This window comes from Coffea arabica, chromosome 10c, assembly GCF_036785885.1.
Source record: "Coffea arabica cultivar ET-39 chromosome 10c, Coffea Arabica ET-39 HiFi, whole genome shotgun sequence".
Classification (NCBI taxonomy): Eukaryota; Viridiplantae; Streptophyta; class Magnoliopsida; order Gentianales; family Rubiaceae; genus Coffea; species Coffea arabica.
The window spans coordinates 17,656,538-17,669,596 of record NC_092329.1 but is presented as its reverse complement, the minus strand read 5'-3'; the positions used below and the strand labels follow the sequence as shown (position 1 = coordinate 17,669,596).

At 38.6% G+C, this 13,059-nt stretch overlaps 2 protein-coding genes across 2 annotated transcripts; both read left to right on the top strand.

Annotated features, from left to right (window-relative positions):
• The first annotated feature begins 230 nt into the window (after positions 1-230).
• LOC113713982 (uncharacterized) lies at positions 231-1,040 on the top strand. The gene has a single exon (XM_027237780.1). The coding sequence runs from the start codon at positions 231-233 to the stop codon at positions 1,038-1,040; it is 810 nt and encodes a 269-aa protein (XP_027093581.1).
• A 3,024-nt stretch (positions 1,041-4,064) lies between these two features.
• Positions 4,065-5,591, top strand: LOC113713981 (uncharacterized). The gene has a single exon (XM_027237778.1). It carries the CDS (start codon positions 4,065-4,067, stop codon positions 5,589-5,591), a length of 1,527 nt encoding a protein of 508 aa, XP_027093579.1.
• Positions 5,592-13,059: the final 7,468 nt, after the last annotated feature.

The window sequence follows — 13,059 nt, the reverse complement described above, 5'->3', positions numbered from 1 at the left end:
CACACAATGCTGAGACAAGTTGGGAAGTTAGAAAACATACGGTGTGAAAGAATCTGTGGCACCAAAAGGTAAAGGCCAAGCTGAAACACTTCATGTGGAAATGTTTGTAAAATTGTTTACCAACCAATGAAGTAATTTTTAAAAGGATTGGACAAGGAGAGAGAAGGTGCAACTGCTGCGGAGAAGGAATAGAAACCATAGAACATTTACTCTTTTCTTGTGTGAATGCGATGGATGTTTGGAAATTGGCACCGGTAAGGTGGGATGGATTAGAGGACAAACAATATAATCGGTGGCTGTGGTGGGAGAAAGCTACGCAATCTACTTCAAAGCACATTGGACCTGACCGAGTGAGCCTCACCATCAATATTTTTTGGCAAATCTGGACAGCACGAAACAGAAGAGTCTTTGAAAATGAATACCAGAACCCACCCAAAATTGTCTCAAAAGCACAAATGGAATGGATGGAATATAAGCAAGCAAGGGAGGAAGAAAAGGAGCAGAATGCAACTGCCAACATCAGTGAGCATCAGACACGAAGAGAAACAGCAAGGGACGATGATGTTTGCATGTTCACGAATGCTGCGATATCAGCAAAGATGATAAGGACGGGGCAAGGAATTGTTGCAAGAAAGTGGAACGGAATGATCATGAAAGCAAAAGCGATAGTCAATCAATATAAGGGGGAACCAAGTACGGAAGAAGCTTTGGCAATTAGGAATGCAATGCTAATGGCTAAACAGGTAGGATGGACTAAAATTATAATCCATTCGGATAGCAAATCAGTAATAGACCAGATACATAGAAGCAATGAGTATGAAGTTAACATTGCAACTATTCTAGAAGATGCGCAAGATTTGACAACACATTTTGAAAGTTGTAGGTTTGTGTTTATATCTAGAACAGAAAATGAAATCAGCCATGTTCTAGCTCAATTTGCTGTCCAGCTAGTGCATGATATTGAATGGGAACAAGATTTCCCAGTTTGGCTGATGGATTTAGTGAGGAAGGAAATGAGGGTAGTAGCCCCTTTTTTGTAATTAAATCTTGTATTATTAAGGAATTATCACATATATAACTGTTAACGTTTGTGGAAAAAAAAAGTCAACAAAAATTAGGATAAAAAAACAACAAAATTACAAAGCAACCAAGCAAATATAAAATACATGTTAAATGAAGGGAAAAATAAATGGCATGATTGGAAAATAAGACAACACCTAAGGCTAAACTAATACTCATAAATAGCTAAGGTGGCCCATCTCTACGGATCACAAGGGGTGATAATGACTCAAACAAGAGAGGAACAAAGAGCAAATAAATTACAAAGGAACCACACAACTATAACATGCATCTTCCGGTGTCCTGAGTAGGGGAGAAACAGCAAATGACATTATCGAAAAATGAAGAACTAACTAAGGCTAATGCTAATCACATGAGGAATCACCAATGAACTGATGCAAATGGACCGCAATAGCCCAAACATATCAATAAATACCGACATAACCGACGGATACACTTTTACTGTTCATTCAAGGAACTCCTCCTTTTATATAGTTAGATTTGCTGACTTAGTCCTTGTGCTTTTAAAATATCTACATTCATTTTTTTTCTTTTTATATATGAAATTGGCATTGAGTTGATGTCTGCGTTCTATTATCTCATATATTCATGTGTATGCAAGTTAAAATCTCACCAAATTAAAAGGATTTGATGAGTGCATGGATTGGAAATACCTTATCTTCATTTTAATATGTTTTATTTTAGGAATCGATACATGTGTGTATATCTTTATTTTGATTGGTGAAAATAAAAAATTTAGAGAAATAAATAAATTAGGTGATGAGAATGTAAAGACCAAGGCCCATTCCAGATTGGAAGATTCAAGTGAAGACTAGTTCGCGGAGTACTAGCTTACTAATTAGGGTTTTTAGTATTTGTTAGCATTAATAATTTCGGTCAATTTTCACTTCACTTTGGCCGAATTCAGAGTCTTAAATTTAGTCAATTAGTTGTTAACTATTTTCACTCTTAATGAAGGGCAAGGTCGTCCATTGGACATTCTAGGGTTTGAGTCCTGTAAGGCTATATATAGCCTAGGTTTTCATTCATTGAAGGGGGAGATTTTATAAAATATATGTGAGTTATTTCACTCTCTCTTGCCTCAAGAGAATTTCCTTTGAATACTTGAGAATTAATCTCAAGTTGTTCATCGAACTTATCAATCAAGTAGTCTCCTTGATTGTGGCGTTCTACTACCTCCAATTTGGTTCGTTAATTCGAGTAGTGACGGGTTGAGATAATATCAAAATTGTTCGTGACTTCTAGGGATTAGTTGGGTCAAATTTCCGCTGCCTAAGCCATGGTGTTTTGGTTGTCTAGATCAGGGATTCACATCAGTTGGTACCAGAGCTAGACGACAACCATCAGGTTATATCCTTCCTTTCCGCTTTGTTTCGAGTCATATTCGTTTGTTATTAAATCTGATCTCGTGTGTCAAAAAAAAAAAAAAATCTGTTCAAGTGTCTCTAATCTGTCCAAGCTTTGTCGCGTTTGTTTTGGTCTTGTTTTGGGGTCGAACTTTCTGTTTTGTTACTCTCCTATTTGCGTTGTTGTTCTTTCTGGAGGCTGTGTCAGATTTGGTTCGTGTTTGACTTCAATCTGTCCGCATAAGTTTGATGTAGTTTGTCGTGGTTGAGAGTCAAATTTTCTGTCCGAAAGCGGCTACAATCTGTTTAAGGTCAGTCCGCAATTGTTTCCTCTTGGCCTTACGTGAAAATTTCTGTTTTTGCGTCTCTCTTTTGTTGTCTTGAGTCGAATCTGCCATCGTACGTGTTGTGTTTGTGTGTGGCTGCCACAACTGGAGGGTTGTCCGTGGGAGTCATTAGGGTTGTTCTAGAGGCGTCTTGAAACAAAAAAAAAAAAAAGGAGAGATAGAGGGAAGCGGCTGCTTGTCCGAAATTATCTACTCATAATTTGTGAGCTTTGTGGGCTGTGAGGAGAAAATTGGCAAGTGTGTGGCCTGTTTGGATTTCCCTTGGCCGAATCAAGAGCCGAATTCCTTAGCTGAATCTGATTTGCTGAATCTGATTGTTTTTTTTTTGTTTCCTTTCTTGGTCGGCCATAATACAAATTGGTAGTGGTGTAAATGGCAATTGCATGAAATCTGATTGGTCTCCTTTGTCGTGCAAGAAACCTGAGTTGTTTCCTTTGTCTCCATTGTGGTCTGTCCAGTTTTGTTCCCTTGCAATCCGTGGGTTGTGGACTGGTTTGGAGGCATCGAACCCATCTTGATAATCTTGAGTTTGGAAATAGCCAGTGCATGAAATCTGATTGGCTGTCCTTTGTAGTGCATGGAAATCTGAGTTGCATGAAATCTTAGTTGCTCGTTGCTCTCCTTTGTCGGCCAGACCCAAATTAAAAAAAAAAAAAAAAAAGAGCTGATTGTTGCTTGCTGTTGTTCGGCCAAGCAAGCAAAGTGTGTTCCTTTAGCTGAAGTTGCAATCTGATTTGCTTCTTTTGTCGGCCATACCTTTTGGTTCCCTTGCTGTCCGAAATTATTACTTGCACTTCGTGAGTTTGGGACTGCTTTGAGTGGTTGTATACCCTGCTTTGGAAGTGGAATACACCTTGGCCGTATTAAAACCTTGAAGTCAGACCTGTTTTGTCTCGCAAAACAGAAAAAAAAAATAATAATAGTCCTAATAGTGTTGCGGCCAAAAACAAAAAAAATCAGTCCAGTCATCAAATTGGTGTAGTCTTCTAAATTGCGTCTATTGTCAAGTCCATACTTCCATAAATTCTGTAGTTGTCTTCCGGAAATTAATTCTGGTATTTGTTGGTGTGTTTTAGAGTATTGTTTCTGATTCTTGGGGAAGGATTGAGCGCATACATTGGGGAAATTTTTTATTTCTTCAAGAGGAGTACTTGAGTGACTTGGGAAGTGCTTTGTGAGATTATTAGAGTGGTTGATACACTTGAGTGATACACGAGGGTGAGCGAAACACGTGAGGGAGTGAAGTGAGGTACCTTTTCTATTTTTCGCTAACCGTTTCTTGCAGTTGAATATGTCGAATGAAGGAGAAAGTACGTCGGCCTTCGACTTCTCACGTTTGGCAGAAAGTTTGAAAGGAGAATTGGGGCGCCTTATGGATCAAAAATTTGAGGCCATGAATGAACGACTTGGCAGGTTGGAGGAGTTCCAAAGTAGCTCTAGACGAAGTCATCAAAACCCAAGGAGCCGTGATAGACCTGCACTTGAACTTCATGACTCTAACTCTGAGTGTGAATTTGACTATGAGCCAAGGAAACCGAGGAGAGATACTAGACATGTGGAGGAAGAAATAAAAGGGATTAAACTTAAAATCCCTTCCTTCCAAGGCAAGTCGGATCCCGAAGCATACCTAGATTGGGAGAGGAGGATTGAAATGATTTTCGATTGTAACCATTACACGGAGTCTCAAAAGGTGAAGTTGGCAGCCCTTGAATTTACGGATTATGCCTCTATTTGGTGGGATCAACTTCGCATCAAACAAAGAAGGGAGGAAGAGCCAATTATCCGAACATGGGAAGAACTCAAAAGGATCATGAGGAAGCGCTTCATACCAGCGTATTACCACAGGGATTTGCACCATCAATTGCAAACTCTCACCCAAGGAAGTTTGACAGTTGAGGATTACTTCAAGGAGATGGAGATGGCCATGCTACGGGCTGATGTTCGGGAGGATATAGAAGCAACCATGGCACGTTTCTTGAGAGAACTACACGCTGAAATTGCAGATGTTGTGGAGCTCCAACATTATCTTGACATGGATGAATTATTGGACAAAGCCGTCAAGGTGGAAAGGAGGCTCAAGAGGAGGGGTATTCCCTACCACAGCTCCAGCGTCCAATCTGGAAATTGGAGAACTCCACCGTATAAAGGCGAGGTTACCCACACGAGTGAACAAAAGTCAGCCAGGGCAAGTGGGGTTTCGAATGGAGCATGGGTGCCTGGTTCCTCATCTTCAAAACCGATCCAAAGGGCCGAATTTAAGGCAGATCTAGGGGCATCTAAACCTAGAAACCGTGACACTAAGTGCTTTAAGTGTCAAGGTTTTGGTCACATCGCGTCCCAATGCCCAAACCGAAGGGCCATGCTCATGCTTCCAAGTGGTGAAGTGCTAACGGATGAGGAGGATGAGTATGAAGGCATGCCACCATTGGTTGAGGAAGAAGAGATAATTGCCCCTGACCAACCAGTTGGACTAGGCCTTGTCACAAGGTTGGCATTGAGTGCTCAACGCACAAATGAAGAAGAGCAGCGTACCAACATCTTCTACACCCGATGTCTAGTTAGCGGGAAAGTGTGTAGCTTGATTATCGACGGGGGAAGTTGTACCAATGTCGCCAGTGCCTTATTTGTCAAGAAGTTACACTTACCTGTCCAAGATCACCCTACACCATATAAGCTTCAATGGTTTAGTGATTGCGGCGAAGTGCGAGTGTCCAAGCAGGTTTCTGTGAAGTTTAACATTGGGAGATATGAGGATGAGTTGGTGTGTGACGTGGTTCCTATGCAAGCTGCCCATCTTATTCTTGGAAGACCTTGGTAATTTGATCGCGAGGTTACTTATGAAGGTCATTCCAACAAATACTCGTTCATGCATAACGGGACAAGGGTCATACTTGTTCCACTCTCACCTACACAAGTTCGAGAGGACCAAAATGTTTTACAGAGGGAATGGGAGTTGGATCGATTAGAAGGCAAGGAAAGGAAAGGGCGAACATTGATCATGCTCGCTAAACCGGAGGACAACATCAGGCACTGGGAGCTGGATCGTTCCACCTTTGTGGTGTTTAACGTGTTTTCATTTGTGCAGGTTGTTCGTGGTCAGATATCCTTCCTCTTGCAGTGTGCAATACCCGCAACCATCGAGATCTGTGCAAGGAGTGCTGGTCCAGTAATTCCAACCAGCACTAGTCGGGTTACATTGGCCTTTGATGCTGTTTTTGCACGTCTTGATGCGTACAACGCGCGGCCCAACCAAGCTTTGGTTCACCGGGCGTCCGCTCACGGTCCACCCATAGGCTTGAGACGTCACTTGTGTGCCCATTATCATGGAACTCTTGCTGTCCGCAACATGTATCTACCACCACCACGAGTTTTCCTGGTGTCCCACAAGGGTGTCCTGATCTTTCTTCGCTTGAGAAGGCGACATGCAGGCTGCTTGGTGACTATACACATGCTCTCATCACTTTTGTTTTGTAAGAAGAGTCATGATTTGGGGACAAATCGCCTTTAAGAGGAGGGGAATGATGAGAATATAAAGACCAAGGCCCATTCCAGATTGGAAGATTCAAGTGAAGACTAGTTCGCGGAGTACTAGCTTACTAATTAGGGTTTTTAGTATTTGTTAGCATTAATAATTTCGGTCAATTTTCACTTCACTTTGGCCGAATTCAGAGTCTTAAATTTAGTCAATTAGTTGTTAACTATTTTCACCCTTAATGAAGGGCAAGGTCGTCCATTGGACATTCTAGGGTTTGAGTCCTGTAAGGCTATATATAGCCTAGGTTTTCATTCATTGAAGGGGGAGATTTTATAAAATATATGTGAGTTATTTCACTCTCTCTTGCCTCAAGAGAATTTCCTTTGAATACTTGAGAATTAATCTCAAGTTGTTCATCGAACTTATCAATCAAGTAGTCTCCTTGATTGTGGCGTTCTACTACCTCCAATTTGGTTCGTTAATTCGAGTAGTGACGGGTTGAGATAATATCAAAATTGTTCGTGACTTCTAGGGATTAGTTGGGTCAAATTTCCGCTGCCTAAGCCATGGTGTTTTGGTTGTCTAGATCAGGGATTCACATCATTAGGTCTTCAATTTTCATGAACAAATCTCTCTTTTCCATTTGACCATGAATAAATAACATAGCAGAAAATTCAACCTTTTCATTTTAAGAACTCTTTTTTTATTTAAAACAAAGAACATGAAAAAAAGGTAAATTGATAAGGGAAGTTCATGTTATGAAAAAAAATAAATCGATTATACAAAAAAGGGTCATGTTATTTCCAAATCAAGAGAGGAAGTCTCTAGCTTTTGAGAAAATTAGAGGGGAGGTTAATAAAATTTACCCAAGAAAAAAATGGACTCCATTGAGTTAATTCCACATTGACCTCCCTGAATTTTGATAATAGTTACATTTTACGGCCTTAAACTTTGAAGAATGTAGTTTGCACCCCATAACTGGATTTTTACTGTCAAAGACCAAGATACAAAGATACAAGTGTACATTGTTGTCTAGAAAACACTCTCATACTTAATGAAAGTCAAACTCTTTGGTATTTTGTGTATGCATTAGTTAAATTTTTATCAAGTATTTTTTCATGCCTATTAAATTTGGAGTTACTTTTGTTTTTGTTTCTTTATTTGTGATTACATCTTTTGCTGTTTGCGAACTAAAGCTAAATTCTGATCATAAAGATTCAAAAAAGAAATAGTTATCTGGAGACCAAATTCAAGTTCAAAGTTTTGAAGAAAAAACTCCATTTGACTAGAGTTTGCATTTAGTTTTTCCATACAATATATTTTACTAGGAAATTCTTTATAATTTGAATGGATAATCATTTTTTTTTGAATGAATAATCATGAAAACAAGTGAACTGAATGGCAGATCAAGTGAAATTAGTTTGGCCTTTTCCATTTTGCAATGCTTAAATTCTTAATGACAAAGAACGCATTGTGCCATTTTGTGGCGAAACGGTTTTCATTTGCTCTTAGAGTAGGAGACATGGAAGAAGCACTAGTGAAAGAGGCGTTTGGTGGACAGTGGGACACCCTGTTTGGGTGAATTTTTTGAGAGTTGGTCTAAAATTTTACTGTAACTTATTTGTAGAAGTTTTAAAAAATTTTTTTAAAATGTGTAGATTTTTGAATAATTTGAAGTGTATAATTTAAAAACTTTAAGAAATTTTTTGAGATTACTGTAGGTAAAATTTTTAAAAAACTTGTAGCAGACAAATTTGGTTAAAAACTTGGGTTCCAAACAAGATGTAGACTAAGAAAGAGGGAAAAAGAGTGGATGCAGACTGAGAAAGAGGGAAAAGAACACGAAAAGTAGACCGTGTATATATTATTACCATTAAATTCATAACTTATGTGTAAAAATTAATAGACTAAGGAAATACTAATATTGCAATTAATAGTTTAAAGCATGATTTACAAACCAAAGGTAATTTGAGGGTGCACTTTACATTTAGCTCCTCTTTTAATCTCATGTCACATGTAAATGTGTAAGCATTTCCCTCCCGTAAAAGGTTATTTTCATTAGAGTCCATCCCAATTTTATAGCCAAAGAATAAAATTGTCCATGAACCAATAATTGAGGTCATTAATATCATCATAGTAGGCTCTTTTTTTCACTTTTTCTAATGAATTAATCTATAAATTAATCTTCTATACATTGACAGTGTAAAATGTATACCACATAATCTAAATTTGAATTTGAAATTCAAATATTGCATATACATCATACATCTAATTATAATATTGTATACACTGTGAGTGTATATAAGATTAACTCTTTTTTCATTTTGATTGATGGTTTTATTGTTTATAATGTTTGATTGTGCATAAGAAGGCAAAGTGCATAGTGATAATGTTCATGACTAGTAAAATGTCACTGCGTATCCCAAATTTCGGGGTTTAGAATTTAGATAATTGAACCTTACTTACCAATACTTTTATAGTGTAATATTTTCTTTTTGCTTAGTTAACAAGCATATATGAGTCTTTCTCTTTCTTAGCACAATTGGATTGTTTTCTTATTTCTCTCCCCAACTAATCTGGCATTTTCATTATGTTCAACTCAAGAAAATTAAGTAGTTCGTTTTAGTGACCATCCCTGGACTTGATTAAAGTATGGAGTCCAATTATGTGGTAGGATTTTTTAAATGGAGAGAGAAATATTGACCAAATAAAAAACAATCCCTTAACCTTTATTGGTCACATTTGCATGGATGAATTACACCTTTACAGATGAAAATCTTTCATTTCCTTGGTTGAAATAAGAAGAAACTAATTATAATATTAGAAACTGTAGACACCAAATTTTTGGTTTCGAATTTTATTTATTTTATTAGTTTAATTTTAGATTTCTTTGTTTCAATTTTAGGTTTATTTTGGTTGTTTCTTGTTTCGTGTCTCTTATTATATTTTAATTTGTTTACGAGCCTTTATTTTATCTACTAATTTAATTTAAAAAAAAAAGAAAAATGGGCGAAGAAAAAACATGGTTTAGGGCATTTTGGTTTATTTTTGAAAAAAAAGGAAAAAGGAAAAAAAACAATGAAAATGGAAAACGAAAAAGGGGGAAATGGAATTTGCACTTTGTTGTTTCTAGTTTATTTATTTTTATCCAATGTTAATTAAATCATTTTTGTTATTTATTTTTATTATCAATTTTGTTTTAATTTAAAAAAAAAAGGAATACGCGACATGCAAGCTGTGTTTTTTGCAGCTTGCAAAGAAGGGCTCGGGCAGCCCTTGGGCTGTAATTATAGAAGAGTTTATTGAGGGTTTAGGGTTGGAAGTCCCGTATAAAAAGAAAGGAATGCAAGAGGGGGAGTAGACAGAGAGAGAGCTGGCGGCTGATTAAAGGAGAGAAAGAAAAACAGAAATCAGAGGGAGGTTTTTGAATGACGGCTGGGGGTTAAACAAGAAACCAGAGAACTGGGTTGGGGGCTGAGAGTTTTAGGACGGCTAAAGAAAGATCTGGCAGGACGGCGGGACTGAGATAGAAAAAGAAAGAGGTGAGAGAGCTAAAGAGGAGGAACCTGTTGGCGGCTAGAAAAGAACCAAAGGAGCGAAAAAAAAACCAGAAAAACAGAGGGGAAGCTCTCGGTTGAGGGCTAAGGAGGAAAAACCAGAAACAAGGAAAAGCATCGGGCAAAGAAGAAGAGAAACTATGAGCTACGGGTAAGGTGGAAAAAGGCTGGACAATAGTGGAGGAGCTGAGGGACAAACGCCGCCACACACCACAGATCTCCTTTCTTTCTCACGCTACCTGTCCAAGCCACCTCCAGTCTGTACCTGCCGCTGCTGCTGTCCGCCGTCGCCACATTGCGTGCAAACCCTATCGCAGCCACCGACAACCACCACCCTTCTTCTCCTGCGTAACCAGCAAGTGGCCAACGGCCTGCCCAAGAGCCGGAGCCGCCACCACCACTGGCACCAACCGTCATCGTTTGCAGATTTTCACTAAACAAGAGCTCTGTAAGTCATTTTTCTCTTTTTCCTTCAAGTGCAAACACTAGTAATCCCAACCCCAAGCACGTTTCTGTGGATCGGTTATTGCCATTTTTCTGTGATTGTCCACGATGGTTGAACACATATGCTTTATGTGCTGATTGAGGTTGTTGAGGTCAAAGCATCGGACTTTGTCGAAAGTTTCTGCCAAGACGATTGCGTTCCTGTTTTTTTTTTTACTTGTTTGGATATTGATTTTCTGTATTTTGTTGTTCCGAATCTGAGCTTGATGATTGGTGAAGTCCGTGAGTTAAGTTGTCAGATAATCAGTTTTTTTTCCTTTCTTTCTGTTGTTTTGTGCATTGTTTGTGAGTTGGAGCTTAAAGGAAAACATCTTTTGCGGCAGAAAATTATTACAGACAACCTTTCCTTCCTTTTTGGTTGCCGGTGTTTGTCTGTTTGGAGTGTTTGATCTGCTTGCCCTTTGAATGTGATGCCGTGTGCGTGTTGGGAACATAGGAGCAAAGGCCAATCAGTTTTCTTTGTCTCCCTTTCTTGGAAAGTTTGAATAGTCAAAGTTTAGCAAGTTTTCAGGCCATTTGATTGCATTTTGTGTTCAAAGGTTCATTAGATCTCCCCTCTCCCCTTTGTTTTAAGTCCTCGCATTCAATACTTGAGTGAGTTGGGATTTTGTTTCGGCTAAATGAAGATAAGCTTGCAAATGGTTGGCGGGTTAATGAAATGTTTTAGCGAATCAGAAAAGTTTCAAAGCATAGGAAAAATTGCAGAAATCCTTTTTCTTCATAGCTTGCATGGAGTTGGCATGAAAATCCTTCATTCTGGTTTTAATATTCCCTTGAATGCATGATAAGCTTGATAGGAACTAGAGGTTGGGTTTGTGGTTTGAGATGGTTGTATGAATCTGCTTTGCTGAAATTGCGGAATCTTGTGCATGAAAATATGCAGCAGAACCTTGCCGAGAGCTTCATCAGTTTGCTGAAGTTTTGTTGTAAAATGTTTTCCTACATTAACTTGCATGGAGTGTGCATGAAAAACTTTCAAAAATTACATTTTGGCCCCCCAAGTCTCCCTTTGTTCCACTGTGACCCAACCAATTGAATAATTTCCTCAATTTGGTCCTTGGCGGCTCTAATTTTACAACTTTTCGTTGCTTGTTTGTTTCAATTAACTATCATGCTTTGTTTGAATTGCACTTAATTCATGATTTTAAGAGCTTTATTGTGACGCCCCCACTTCTCCCTAAGGCGAACCAAAGGGTATCCGCGGAACACCTGCCCAACTCTCGCCAGGACTCACTACACTCCATCATTCAAGAGCTCGAAATACTATAAGTAACTTCAATACATAATTAAAGTACTTCAAATATCTTACACTTACAACTATGTAGCTTTCAAGCTTAAATACAACCCAACGGAAAAGGGTACAATAGCCATCCGTTATAATATAAAATTAAAGTCTTCAAAAGAAAACAATTTAGTACTACTCACGAGCACCATTGGTCTCGAACCCTGTAAAAGAAAACCACAACGTGGGATGAGCTACACAGCCCAGTGAGGTTCCAAGACACTCTAACAGTTCAAATAAATCAAGTAGATTGGGCATATCATATGCATGGTTCAAGGTTACACAATGGCATGTTATCATGAGGTGATAATCATTGTACGGGTAATTTGAGACATTTACCATGGTATGAGACATTTATCATGAGACAGTTATCATGATTCAAGACATTGGCATGTATAGTTCACGAGTGATTGGAGCTTATTACAGGCATAGCTCAGGATTTCATATTGGCATTTTAGCATGAAACAATTATCATGATACCAGGTAAACATATACTGTAGGATACGGTGTTCCAGTGGAACTCTGTCGGTCATCTGCACCTTATGACTTCCAGATCCCCACGGTACGGTCTGGCCATCGCCTTATCCCTCCAGTGGTAATACTCGAGTATACCGAAACGGTGGCCCAGGGTTCCAACCTACCCGACCGAACCCAGTCCTGGCTCGAGTAGGTCAGTAACCAAGGGCAGGGCCCAAGTTCAGCTTAGAGCTTACAACATGCACAGGTAACCAAGTAATTCGACAAAAGGTAAAATTCATCATTAGAGTAGGTCGAGTGAGGTAAAGTACACACTCGCTTAATAATGATGGACAGCTTCATATAACATGTGATTCATGATAATCAAGTAATCAAGTAGATACTTAGCACGTAAGCACGTAAGCAATACAAGTTGATTTCATGGGAGCATGTAATTCACGGATATCGAATAGTCATGTAGATTGAAAATCATGTGAGCAAATAGTCAAGTAATCAAGTAGTCATGTGGTTGGTAAACGGTTGACGGTTAACGGTTGACGGTTAAGTAGTGACGGTTAATTGACAGACATTTGTCATATGAATAGGCCATCATTGGCCATTATCCCATTTTTACCATGTGAGAGTCGAGGAGATTCACTCCAACGACGTATGCAACCTTAGCATACCAAGTCATGTTATTCGAGCATTTCCAAGCATGAGTTATTCATCTCAAAAGAGAACGAGTGCGATAAAGTACACACTCGACTCCATTTCTCAAAATCAAGTAGGCTAAGTAAATAATCTAGTAAGTTAAGCATGTATTGAGTTCATATGGTCATTTGATATGGTTAATCATTTAACCAATTTATGTAGATATACAATGCAAGTATACATTCCTTAAATAGGCATGAGTATGGTAAATACTTAACACATAGCACTTAACACTTAATAATCATGAAATAAGTGTGTCCTAGACTTATTCAATTACGTATTCCTATATGGAACACTCACC